Source organism: Lynx canadensis, chromosome D2, assembly GCF_007474595.2.
Source record: "Lynx canadensis isolate LIC74 chromosome D2, mLynCan4.pri.v2, whole genome shotgun sequence".
Taxonomy (NCBI): Eukaryota; Metazoa; Chordata; class Mammalia; order Carnivora; family Felidae; genus Lynx; species Lynx canadensis.
This window is the reverse complement of record NC_044313.2, coordinates 44,721,004-44,734,124: the sequence shown is the minus strand read 5'-3', so window position 1 is coordinate 44,734,124 and position 13,121 is coordinate 44,721,004. Positions and strand designations below refer to the sequence as shown.

The 13,121-nt window shown below is 51.6% G+C and overlaps 1 protein-coding gene across 3 annotated transcripts; it reads left to right on the top strand.

Annotated features, from left to right (window-relative positions):
- Positions 1 to 915: 915 nt before the first annotated feature.
- Positions 916 to 12,526, top strand: RGR (retinal G protein coupled receptor). Of its 3 annotated transcripts, none has more exons than XM_030335194.1 (7): positions 916 to 994; positions 2,583 to 2,739; positions 4,845 to 4,966; positions 7,663 to 7,816; positions 9,228 to 9,345; positions 11,320 to 11,433; positions 11,883 to 12,526. In XM_030335194.1, the coding sequence occupies exons 1-7, from the start codon at positions 916 to 918 to the stop codon at positions 12,012 to 12,014; spliced, it is 876 nt and encodes a 291-aa protein (XP_030191054.1). In that variant the 3' UTR covers positions 12,015 to 12,526. The 3 variants fall into 3 exon arrangements, with proteins under 3 accessions (XP_030191054.1, XP_032451159.1, XP_032451160.1); XM_032595268.1 differs by having other exon boundaries at positions 4,833 to 4,966; XM_032595269.1 differs by lacking the exon at positions 11,320 to 11,433.
- Positions 12,527 to 13,121: the final 595 nt, after the last annotated feature.

The window sequence follows — 13,121 nt, the reverse complement described above, 5'->3', positions numbered from 1 at the left end:
GTCAGTTAGCATAGTGCCTGGCTCTTAGTGGGGTCTCAACATTAACTATATTGCTGATAGAGCTCTGGGCCTTGGTTTCTTTATCAGAAAAGGAGTTAAATCACTCTAGACTAGTGTTTCCAAATGTTACACCATTGGCCAGTGTAACTTGATAACAGGACCTCATTGTAGAAGCCAAATCTCTTAGCAGGGTCCTGGGCCACTAAGAGAGCAGTCCCTCTGTCCCAAGCTAATGCCTTTGGGAGATTTGTATGCTCCTATAGGTTAAATGCCCTGTGGGAGTTGGGCAGTGCAGCCTGGAGGCCATATCCATGATGTATTTTTCTGAGACTTAGAAAGGATATTTCCATTGCAAAGAAGGAAACTGAGAAGACCCCAATGGTCCCACCCCAGTCCTGATAGCTGGTTAATGTCAGGTTCTGAAACACGACCTCAGTCTCTAGTCCCAGTTGGGATTCTTTCTGTGACAACGGCTGACCTGCCAAGCATCATCCTTTTCCCAGTCGCTTGTGAGCACACGCATGGAAGGACCTGGCTCCTGACCCAGTCTCAAGCACAGCTGCCACTCAAATCCCTTTTTCTGCTCCCCACCCTTCCCTTGGTTATGCAACTCTTTTCTAATTTGGCTCTCAGCCACACACCATTTGGATTCCGGGACTTTAATCCTGCCTGATTGGGCTGAAATGAATGAGACAGGCTTCCATTCCCACTTCACAAAGGCTGCACTGTCCAACTGGTGAATGGGTTCCTTCTTTTGGGGCCAAAAGCACAGTTTAGAGCAGGGGGCAGCAAGAAGGAGCCCGAGGTCTAGCATAATCACCTGCTTGTGCCAGCACGTGAAATGGCCCTTTAAAAGGTGGAGCTTGGTTTTGGTGCGCCAGAGAAGAGCCAGGCTGGCAGGGAGAAGGGCCGAGCATGGCAGAATCTGGGTCCTTGCCCACCGGCTTCGGGGAGCTGGAGGTGCTGGCTGTGGGGATGGTGCTGCTGGTAGAAGGTGAGCCAGGACGGACCTGGGGTGGAGCGGGCACCCAGTGGGCTCCCAGAACTCAGGTCACAGCCATGGAGCTGACAAGAGAGGTCCCCAAACCCTGCTCCTCTGTGCCTCCATCCATGGGGTTTCTGATGGGTGCACCTGTAGGATGCAGGCCGCGGTCTGGGAGACCAGCGAGAGCAAGGCCCAGGGAGTGAGGGACATCTGCCCAGAACATGACCAAGAACCAGAATTCAGGCCCTTTCATGTCCCACCGGCCGGGAAAAAATTTAATCCACTCCCCAGAAATCCTGCTAAGAATCTCATATAAGCTCAGGCCTCTGGTAGGCTCTGGAGGCAGACAGCTCTGTCACCTCCTCTTTGTGTGACTATAACCCAGTTCAGCTGGGTTCTCTGACCCCAAGTGGGTGGTGGTGAAGGTTAGATGGGGTCATGGGTGTGAAGCGCTGGCCTAGATAGACACTCAGGATTTAAGTTCATTTGCCCCCATCCTCTCCAGCTCCACATTACTCCCGCCATCTCTGTTCCCAGCCCTACGCATTTCCATTCCAGGGGCCACAAGGTGCCTGCCTCAGCCCAGAATCCCTGAGATGCTCCCTGAGGCCAGAGTTAGGACTGGAGATCATGGTGCTGGGTCAGTCCACGACTAAGTTATTAGGGAATGCGGCCCTTTTCACAGCAGATCCAGAGAAATAATCAGCCCATTTCCTCTGAGAGCTGATGATGGAGAGGGAGGGGCAGCCACCAGGCTGGTCCTGGAAGTTTGGGACACCATTGGCTGGGGACCCTGCCCTTTTTCCTCTCTTCTGGGAACCCTACAATCTAGCATCCCTCTCAGTCCTTAAATGGACCTGGAAATTTTACCACATTAAATCTTTGCACATGCTGTTCCCTTTTTCTAGAATGTTCTTCCACACCCTGCTCTCCTAGTAAACACTCGCAATTTTGAAGACAGGATTCTCCCAACTCCTCCCTTTCAGTGGGGAGGCAGGGTTCAGAGAGCAGCAAGTGGGTGACCAGGCTAAAACTAGAGATCTGGTCTGCCTGAGGTCACCCTCTCAGACTTACCTCATTGCCTGCTCCTCCAGGAAGCTCCCAGATCTCCCCTCAACCCACCTCTCCCAGGCTCTCCCTGACATTGCTGTTTGAACAGCCTCAGAGTGGCATTTTGGAATTAAACAGACCTGAGTCTGAGTCCGGCTCTGCCACTCACCAGCTGTGTGCTTAGGGCAGGTTAGTTAGTGTCCCCAAGCCTGCTTCCCAGCTGTACACGGGGAGGACAGCATCCAGGTGAAGACTGAATGGGAGGATCCACAGAAAGTGCTCGGCCTCATGCCCAGCCTACAAGTGTCAGCAGCTGTTGGTAACTGTGACTGTTCCAGCATGAATCATGCTGTACCTTATTGGTTTCTTCCTTATCTTTGAGTTGGGGTGGGGCAGGATGTACATCTTATGGCCTTTAGGGTCCGAGAGCCAGCGATGTCTGACGAGCTGCACCAGTAAGGTTGCTGAGGCTCCATCCACCCCAGGCCCCCTGTTCTGACCCCAGGCAGCCTCTCCAGCCCTGATGTCAGCCATCCCTTCTTTTCAGCTCTCACCGGCCTCTGCCTCAATAGCCTCACCATCCTCTCTTTCTGCAAGACCCCGGAGCTGCGGACCCCCACCCACCTGCTGGTGCTGAGCCTGGCTCTGGCGGACAGTGGGATCAGCCTGAATGCTCTCGTGGCAGCCACATCCAGCCTCCTCCGGTACCAGCCCCCCCTGCCCCAGTCCCTGAGTTCGGGGGCCCAGCCTGAGCTGGGTGTCGGACAGCCAGGACAGAGGCATTCTTTTTTCTTTTTTTTTTTTTTATATATATGAAATTTATTGACAAATTGGTTTCCATACAACACCCAGTGCCCATCCCAAAAGGTGCCCTCCTCAATACCCATCACCCACCCTCCCCTCCCTCCCACCCCCCATCAACCCTCAGTTTGTTCTCAGTTTTTAACAGTCTCTTATGCTTTGGCTCTCTCCCACTCTAACCTCTTTTTTTTTTTTTTTCCTTCCCCTCCCCCATGGGTTCCTGTTAAGTTTCTCAGGATCCACATAAGAGTGAAACCATATGGTATCTGTCTTTCTCTGTATGGCTTATTTCACTTAGCATTACACTCTCCAGTTCCATCCACGTTGCTACAAAAGGCCATATTTCATTTTTTCTCATTGCCACGTAGTATTCCATTGTGTATATATACCACAATTTCTTTATCCATTCATCCGTTGATGGACATTTAGGCTCTTTCCATAATTTGGCTATTGTTGAGAGTGCTGCTATGAACATTGGGGTACAAGTGCCCCTATGCATCAGTACTCCTGTATCCCTTGGATAAATTCCTAGCAGTGCTATTGCTGGGTCATAGGGTAGGTCTATTTTTAATTTTCTGAGGAACCTCCACACTGCTTTCCAGAGCGGCTGCACCAATTTGCATTCCCACCAACAGTGGAAGAGGGTTCCCGTTTCTCCACATCCTCTCCAGCATCTATAGTCTCCTGATTTGTTCATTTTGGCCACTCTGACTGGCGTGAGGTGATACCTGAGTGTGGTTTTGATTTGTATTTCCCTGATAAGGAGTGACACTGAACATCTTTTCATGTGCCTGTTGGCCATCTGGATGTCTTCTTTAGAGAAGTGTCTATTCATGTTTTCTGCCCATTTCTTCACTGGGTTATTTGTTTTTCAGGTGTGGAGTTTGGTGAGCTCTTTATAGATTTTAGATACTAGCCCTTTGTCCGATATGTCATTTGCAAATATCTTTTAGAGGCATTCTTCCCACCTATAGAACACTGCAGGGGAAAGGGTGGGCAGGCAGCATAAGGCTAAATCCGAGTTCTAGACTATCCCTGAAGAACCAGGGCTGATTTCTAGAGTTGCTCAAACCCCACCAACAGAGCTGGATGACTGTAGGGATTAAGAGCATGGACCCTATAACCAGGCTGCCCAGATTTGAGTCCTGGCTTCAGTATTTCTATCTCTTGGCTTCTTCTAGAAGTTGAATATTATTGCCTAACTCGTACAGCAGCTGGAAGTATTAACTTGTTATTATGTGGAAGTAACTTAAATGATGCATGGCACCTAGGAAGCCCTACCTAAGTGTTCGTAAAAGCAAACAGGATTTTGACAAGTGTCTAAAACCTTATGTTCAAACCATGATCTTTCAGTATGGTGTCAGGTGTTTCCAAGATTGTTTTCTTAAGCGAACTGAACATTCCTGCTCTGGTTTCAGGCATTCAAATAGAGGCTGGAGCACACCTGAGTGTGACGCTCAGGGCTGACCAGTCTGTGGGGTCTGAATTAGTGACAATTCCTTATCCTGATCTCTGCCTGCTCCTTCCCAGGCTTAGGGAGGAGAGCAACAGAAGCTGTTTTGGTTGGTTGGCCCATGGAGCTAAGAGCTGGAGCCCTCAGCTCTACCCTCTGGCTTAGTCTTCATCTGCTGTCTGACCTTGGTTCAGTACCTTTTCCTCTCTGAGCCTCAGTTTTCCTATCTATAGAATAAAGGCATGGGCTTTCCTCCTGACTACGATGTTCCATTTCCCATGCTGGAGGCTTCTGGCCACACAGAGAGACCCTTGGGTCCTACTGAGGTGCAGCAAAAGACACTGAGCCCAGGGTATTTGCACTGGGCTCCACCCATTCACCTTGGGGACTTGACCTCTGAGGCTGCTGTTTCCTCTAGGAAAAACAGATCATGAAGCCCTCTTCTGGGGAGCTGAGCCAACATTCAGGAAGGTGCCCTCCAAGCTTCTGAGGGGTGGGTGTGGGAGAAGGGCAGGGACAGAGGGAAGGGGTCACTGGTCCCAGTGTCTCCCACAGGCGCTGGCCCTATGGCTCCAACGGCTGCCAGGCTCATGGCTTCCAGGGCTTTGTGACGGCGTTGGCCAGCATCTGCAGCAGCGCAGCCATCGCCTGGGGGCGCTATCACCACTACTGCTCACGTACGTCTTTGGGTTCCTGGACTGAAGCGACATCTACACAGTGAGGGTGGTCAGGACAAAGGTCTACACTGTGTTACCCAGTCCAGGGGAGTGTGGGTGGGTGTCTGTCTGTGAGTGTGTGGTGTGGGCATTCAGGAAAGGAGGGAGGCTGGGAGAGTGGACTTGAAAGGAGCTGAGGCACCTGCCGGAAAAGCTGCCTGTGCCCTCAATGCAGCCTCAGGCAAGTCAGGAGTCCTCTCTGAACCTTAGTCTCCTCTAAGAGCAGATTTTTGTAACCAACCTCCCAGTTTTTGGACATCAGATGAGATCATGGATACAGAAAATACTCTTGCAGACAGGCCCTGTTGGGGAGCAGAGAGGCAGTGTGTGTGTGTGTGTGTGTGTGTGTGTGTGTGTGTAGCTGGGCATGTGTCCCTGCACCTCACACTTCCCTAGGGCCTCTGCCATGCCAGGGTGTCATGAAGCCTAGTCTGGCTCTGGATTTCCCAAGCTGTATTGTCAAATATCACCTTCATAATTGGCCACATCCATGTACCACCTGCTCTGTTATTTGCTCAATTTTTTTTTTCTTAAAAGTGATTCACTTTGAAAAATTTAAACACCTGCTTTAGTTTCATCCTCAACAATATCTGTGAAATGACAACTTTGATGTTCTTATAATTTTAGCACACAAAAAACATGTTCACCCACAGTCCATCTAGAATCCCACTCACCTCCAGGGATATGTGAACATACTTTGGGGAGCTGTGACTCAGCTAACCCTCATTGTAAACCCCCAACTTGCAGACTGGGAAGCGGAGGCTCAGGGAAGTTAAGTAGCTTTCCCAAAGTCACACAGCTAGTAGAGGCCGAGCTGGGATTGGGTATGGCCTGGATGCCTCCCGGGGGGGGGGGGGTCACTCCCTTTGTCTCCTGGGCCCCAAGTTCTGAGCTGTAGCTCTGCCTGGCATGGGGGCTACTGTGGTGTCTATGGCCAGCATGGCCTGAAGCATGGGGCATGGCCCCTTTGGAATCTGCAGATCTGCTCTCGCCACACACACATAGCCCCCTGCCCTTGGCAAAGTCACACACCTCTCTCCAGGCCAAAAAACTGCCTTTGTTCTTATCATTTCTAGTGGCAGGTTAGCCCCACCTGCCCCAGATGACCATGGAGCTCCTCCCGGGCCACTCCTATCCCAGCCCAGCCCCCAAAGCTCCCTCGGGCCATCGTGTGTGCACATGCATACACATACATGCACTCACACATGTGCACATACACAATGCGTACCTTCTCAGACAGCAACAGGCTTCTCCACCTCAACATAGAGCAGTTAGTCCCTATCCAGGGGTCCCTAGAGCAAAGCCTTTCCTGTGCTGGAAGGTACCCTGGAGCACTATGGAAACAGGGAAGGCGAAAGGAGGGTGTTGGAACTTACCTACTCCATACTGGGTGACCTTGGGCATGTCACCTTGGTCATCTGTTTCCAAAGCCAAAAAAGCGACACATGGGACATGGTAGATATTAATTATTATGTCCACAGTTAGGGGGAGGGGCGTCTTAGCTCAGGCTGCCATGACAAAATACCATATACTGGATGCTTAAACAACAGAAGTATATTTCTCCCATTTCTGGATGCTGGGAGTCAGAGATCAGGGCACCAGCACAGTTGGGTTCCAGTGAGAGCCATCTTCCTGGCTTGCAGACAGTTGCCTTCTTGCTGAGTCATCACATGGAGAAGAGAGATCATCTCCCTTTGTCTTCTCTCTTAAGGGAAATAATCCTATCATGGGGGCTCCACCCTTATGACCTAATTACCTTCCAAAGGCTCCACCTCCAAATACCATCTCTCGGGGATGAGGGCTTCCCCATATGAATTTGGTGGGAACATTCAGTCCACAGCAGGGGATGACACTCAAGCAAATTGCATCTGGGGCTGTATCAATGGAAGTGAAGTGTCAAGATGAGGGTGGTTGTAGATCTGTTCTTTGCTGATCAAACCCCACCTGGAGTCCTGCCTTCTGCCCTGGGGTCTTGTCTACAAAAGAACATGACAAATAAGCCGTATAAGGAGGCACCTGGGGAAGGCATTCTGAAGCTAGGTCCAGGAGGAAGCACTGGACGGGAAGGGCTGGATCAGGCTGCCACAGAGAAGGGACATGGAGGAGGTCAGGTCAGTGGGACTGGTCATGGCAAAATATGCTGCCAGGACCAAGTGCAGTTATTGGCACTGAGATAGGACCCTAAGCCCCAGGTCAAGAGCCCTCTTAGGGTATCTTGGAAGCAGAGACAGTGGCCTGCTTCTGAGTAACAGCTAAGCATGGTGATACATCCAGCCTTCTGCCTCCCTCCCTCATAACCCTCATCTGAACCACTACCTATGCTTCTTTACTAAGTTGGTTTTGGAAAACACACCTATTTCTTTGCTACTCCCTCCTTTTCTGTCCCCAAAAAAGATGGAAAAGAGAGTCTGCCAGGAGATCTTCACCACCCATTATCTCTTTTATTCTCCATAACAATCCTCTGAGGTAGGGATTATCATTCCCATTTTGTGGAGGAGCAAATGGAGGCTCAGAGAAACTTTTAACTTGCCCGAGGCACTAAGCTATCGACCTTCAGAGCCAGGATTTAGGAATATTCTGTGTGATCATGCAGTCCATTGTTTTTCATTTTGCCTAGCTATTACCTCCTCTCAACCCTCCTCCTCTCTCCCATTCAGGCAGCCAACTGGCCTGGAATACGGCCATCTCCTTGGTGATCTGTGTGTGGCTGTCTTCTGCCTTCTGGGCAGCACTGCCCCTCCTGGGCTGGGGCCACTATGACTATGAGCCGCTGGGGACGTGCTGCACCCTGGACTACTCCAGGGGGGACAGGTGAGGTGGGAGGAGCAGCTACAAATCTCCCTTCCTTGGGAACCTTTCTGTGAGTCCTTTCAACAACAGTGTCACAGCTGAAAATCCAAGTGGGGAAATGTCAACATTTGCCAGTCAATCTCAACTCCTTAGTTATGACATCCACTTGCAAGTGGACAATGGGACTGGGGAATGTGCATTCTGAAGACTGACCAAGTGATGGGCATGTTATACAAGCTGGGGTGTAGAGTTGTCCCAAGAAGGGGCATTACCCAGTGAGCTGTTGACCTGTGTCAGTTACAACAGCAACTGAGCCCGTGACCCCTTTGCCATCTTCTTCATGGTTAGTTGTCCCAGCTCTGACCTGATCAGTTTCTAGGGTGAGCCATGTCCTTTGTTCAATAGATTCAAAAATGTCTTTGCATTGGGAGGGACCTCCTTGGCATAGAGTTCAGTTCTCGGAATTTCCTGAGCATCTACTGTGAACCAACCCTTGGACCTAGTCCTAGGCGACAAAATTGATGCACGATGGCCTCCACCATCATGGAGCATATGTCTAGTACTGCCCCATCCACAAGGCTCTGGGGACACCAGGGCTTACACCCTTTAGGGGACACCTTGGGGAAGGGTCCAATGGGCTCCAGCCCCCCTCTTGCTTCTACTAGGGTCATGTCGCATTCATCTGCTTTCCATGTTTACTATGTTTACTCATGAAGCATCTGCCCCTGATGACAGTCTTTCCAGGTGAAATGTACTTGAGGACCCTAGGTCTGGCCCAAGTGTCTCTCCAGGGTGCTCCCTACAGATATCTCCCCAGCCAGGGTCCAGTCCTCTGGCAGCCTTTCCTCCTACCCCTCCTTAGTGGGCAGCACCCAGAATGGGTAACATTTCTCCCCTTCACAGAATGGGAATCTACCTCCTTGTGACTCCCACCTGTTCCTGGTCAGCCCTCCCACCTCCCCATGACCCTACATAGGACACCAGGCTCTCCTGGCAATCCTTCAATGTTTTCTTCAATGACACAGCATCCAGTCTCTTTCTTATTTGTAGACCCCTTTCAAATCCCTCTGCCAGGAACACTCTTTGAATGATCCTTCCTCTTGGTCCATTGACGTATCTTCCATTTGGTAAACACATTTTCCATTTTCCATGCTTGGGGCACATAATGTGAACAAGACTGAGCACTTGAACTGCCCAACAGCAAGTTGAAGGAGGACTCTCCCTCATTTCAGCTCTCTGGCTCCTAGAGGCAAGTTCAAGGAGGGCCCAGTGGCTCCCTGTCTCTAAGGGGAGTCAACCTGGGACCCGGGAACAACCATACTCTGAGCACTTGTCTGATGAGAACAGTTCCCTACCTGTGACTGTCTAGCACAACCACTGATGAGCCTTCCCTGAGAGATGGTCCTGACTCCTCTACCTACTCTGCCTGCAGAAACTTCACCAGCTTCCTCTTTACCATGGCCTTTTTCAACTTCTTCATGCCTCTCTTCATCACATTCATATCCTATCGGCTCATGGAACAGAAACTCAGGAAGACTGGCCACCCCCAGGTAAGGACCAATTCCCAGAGCAAAAGAAATCTCTTTGTCTCTCTCAGGGAACATGAGTGATGTGAGAGACAGTAGTGAGGGGTTTTCTGTGTTTTCAGTGATCAGGAGAAAATCCAGCTTTCTCAGAGCTTTGCGGGGGTTAGAGCAGGCATGCATCCTCCCCATTGCTGGGCATCGTCAAAACCTGGGAGGAAGGGTCAGAACTGCTTGGACTCACCAGACCCCATAACCTTGAACCGGGTCACCCTGTTGGACACCATCCATGCTGTCACCTTTCGTTCTTTCCAAGGATTTGAGGGTTGGCACAAAGTTACATGTTTTTCAAAAGCTTCTTTTAAATTGCTCCCAAGATGTCTAATTTACCCACAACATAAAATCACACCCGCAAGCACATTTTTCCAAGAAAAATAATTCTTCAAAATAAGCTCTCCTGGCCATTTCTGAATCTCTGCATTAATATTCCCTTTCCACAATTTTCTTTTGTCACCTGGACAACCTCTAGAGATGAGCCTTAACAAGCACTGAAATTTCAGAAAAAAAATCTGATTCCTCTCAAAGGAAGGTTTTGTTATCACTATGTCACAGGGTGGAAAATTGAGGCTGTGAGAGTCTGTTAAGTAAGTAGCCACAAGCTCCGTAACTAGTAATAACAGAGTTGGATCAAACCCGGGTCTGGGACTCCATGCCCCAAGTGGTCATAGAGTGCACAAGAAACACTCAATCTTTGTTGAGACACTCAATCTGCCCTGATTTTTTTTTTCCCCTGTGAATTGGAAAAGGACTGTACAAATCGATTTTAGCCAGAGATCTAAGTTGCCCCCAGTCAGCAGGAGGAGGAGGAGGACTGAGGGGGGACCAGGATTCTGGCTCTGGGCTGTTGCTCCCCTGCCCTCACCTCCTCCAGGCTGTCCTTCACACTGCCCGCCCAAGCCCTGCCTGGGTGCTCAAAGTTGCCACGTTTATCCGAGGTTCAATGGGCCAAGAGACAGGGCTGCCACACCGATTTTCTTTTTTCTGGCTTGACTTGAAACCATCAGTTCAGGAAGCATCAGCAGAGGTCTCTGTGCATGGGCCCAGGGACTTCAGCCAAGAGCAGAGCGGTTTCCAAGTGACACTGTCTCCGCCTCGGCCCCGCCCCAGGAGGACTGTTTCTCTTTTCTTTTTTCCTTTCCTTTCCTTTCGTTCCTTTCCTTTCCTTTCGTTCCTTTCCTTTCCTTTCGTTTCCTTTCGTTTCCTTTCCTTCCCTTCCCCCCCCTTTTTTAATGGGGGGCAATTCAAGAGAAAAAATGTCTCCCAGCTAACATATTTTTATTCCATGAAAAAAAGTGTCCTCTTTCAACTGAAGTCACCTCCATTCTTAAAGGGAGACGCGGTCAAAAAGAAAATAGGCACTGATTTTGAGCTTCAGCTTTTTAACATCTGAGTGTGTGTGGGAAGCAGGCAACTTTCCTCCTGAAGTTCGATCGCAAGTCGTGCGCCTCCCTGTGGCCAGAGGTGGCAACACAGACCCTGCTCCCTGGTTGTGTCTCACACCTTGGAAAGCCGCTTTGAACCCAGGACAGGTTGGCACACCAGGTGGCTGCAGCTGCTGATGGCTGATGGGAGCTGGTTCTGGGACTGAGGTATGAGGGCAGCTCATATGGGGAGCCTCCTTCACACATCCACACTCCCAGAGCCCGGGGTTCCTCAGAAGCAGTGCAGACCAGAAAGGAAACTCATTATCTGTCCCCTAGTCCCCTGCCTCCAGGTAAGTCAAGCATGATCAAGCCATTTTACAGACAAGGCAAATGAGGTCAAGTAAGCTTAGATGACAGGCTTAGGGTCCCACAGCTTGCACGCCAGAGAGGTCCGTGTGGCCCTACAGCCTGATCACACGGCCCCGCCCTGCTGAGTGCCCGCCTGGTCCCTAGGCATGTGGGGCTGCAGTCGCCTGAAGCAAGTCAATGCCTCCCTCCCATGACACTCTCTCCCCAGGTGAACACCACTCTGCCCGCCAGGACACTGCTGTTCGGTTGGGGCCCCTATGCCCTCCTGTACCTATATGCCACCATCGCGGATGTGAGCTCCGTCTCCCCCAAGCTGCAAATGGTACAGACACCTCCCGCACCCCAAGTTAGAACTCTCTCCATGTCTGTGTCTCTGTCATGCCCGATCTCTCCCTCCTGCTTTATGGCCTTCCGCTAGTCTGTTTCTCTCTTCCTTTGAACACTCATAATGCATCGGGAATTTGCTTGTCTCCTGGGTCACACGGGGCTGCTGCTTGACATTGCTTAGGCCTCATGTGAGATGACGGGGGCAGCCAGACTCTGGGACCAAGGCTGAGACCGGTGCTCGGGAAGGAGGGCGTTTGCATGCACCACCCGCCCTCTGGTCAAGGAAGCCTTAGGAGTTGCAGAATCAAGCCATGGACACAGGACTGGTGGCTGCAGTGGAGTGGGGGTGGGGAGAAGGGCGGGGCAGGGCCAGGGTCGCCACGTGGGACCAGGGAGAGGAGCCGAGGCTGTGAAGCTTCTTCCCTGAACTTTTCTGTCACGCAGGTGCCGGCCCTTGTTGCCAAAACGGTGCCCACGATCAATGCTATCAACTATGCCCTGGGCGGCGAGATGGTCCACAGGGGGATTTGGCAGTGCCTCTCACCTCGGGGAAGCGGGCTGGACCGAGCCCGGTGAGGTTCTCCGTGGAGCCGCTCAGACCCAGGCCCACCCCTGACACCCCGGACTGAGCCTGGTGTGACGAGGCTGCCCTGGGATCCTGCCCGGCAGCCTCAGAAGCTAAGCTCCACACACTTGCCCGCTGACTGCCCCCACGGCTCTGTTGGGCCTGGCCCTAGGTCGGACACGAGGGATTCAGAGAGCAACCAGGCCGCGTGGGAGGAGCTGGGACTTCGGAGCCAGCCAGACCCGAGTTTCCGTCACAGCCCTTGAGACAGAGGCCGAGAGACCTTGGGAAAGTCACTCCCTCTGAACCGAGCTTCCTGACCTAGAACATAAGGCCTCCATGGGGCTGCTGTGAGGCTTAAGCAAGATAATGTATACGCACCATGCACACAGAAGCTCATTGAAACAGCTGTCGGGGCTCAGAGTGTTACATAGAAAGGGGTGAGAGTGCCAAGTCGCTTGTGGGAGGGCAACCCAGGCTGTCCGCGTTCAAATGCCGCTTATTAAATTGAGATCTGGTGCCAGTGACTGAGTCTGTCTGTGCATCTGCTTCCCAACTTGTAAGATGTGGTGACAGAAATGGTGACTTCACCATGCAGAAAGCACCGGAACGTTACCTGGCACATTCAGGGCTCGCTGAGAGTTAGCCACCAGCACCTGCCAGTCAGAGACAGCTAGCTGCAGGTTACTTAGTTGCCAACATTACAATTCAAGACAATCCATTTAAAAGTCCAGATGTCCAAAGATGAGGCCCCACCAACCTGGAGGAGGCTCCATGGTGACAGTTTGTAGAGCTCAGGGCAGCTCTGTCCCGGTGCCCAGGGTTCGTTCCCTTCCACCAACTGTAGCTTTATATTCCCTGCAGAGCCTGCAGGCATCTGGGCCTGTGACAGTGATGCCGGGGCCCCCTCCGTGGATGTACATCTGCACCTCTAGCAGAGTCAGCATTTCAGGGACAAGGTGTGGCAGGTGCGCAGACCTGGGTGGAACCCGTTGTCTTAGAGGGAAGTAGAGAAGGTTGGCAGGGAGACGGTGGGCTCTACAGAAGGTCTGATGATGGAGAGCCAGCTGCCCCAGGCGCCTCGGATGCAGGAAGGACGAAAGCTCCACCTCCGGATG

What these genes read in the sequence shown, in the direction of transcription:
- RGR (XM_032595268.1), top strand. Translation starts at nt 916, where the DNA reads ATGGCAGAATCTGGGTCCTTGCCCACCGGCTTCGGGGAGCTGGAGGTG. An exon ending in GCCACATCCAGCCTCCTCCG is followed by an intron (nt 2,740 to 4,832) that starts GTACCAGCCCCC and finishes CACTGGTCCCAG; the next exon opens with TGTCTCCCACAGGCGCTGGC. An exon ending in CTATCACCACTACTGCTCAC is followed by an intron (nt 4,967 to 7,662) that starts GTACGTCTTTGG and finishes TCTCCCATTCAG; the next exon opens with GCAGCCAACTGGCCTGGAAT.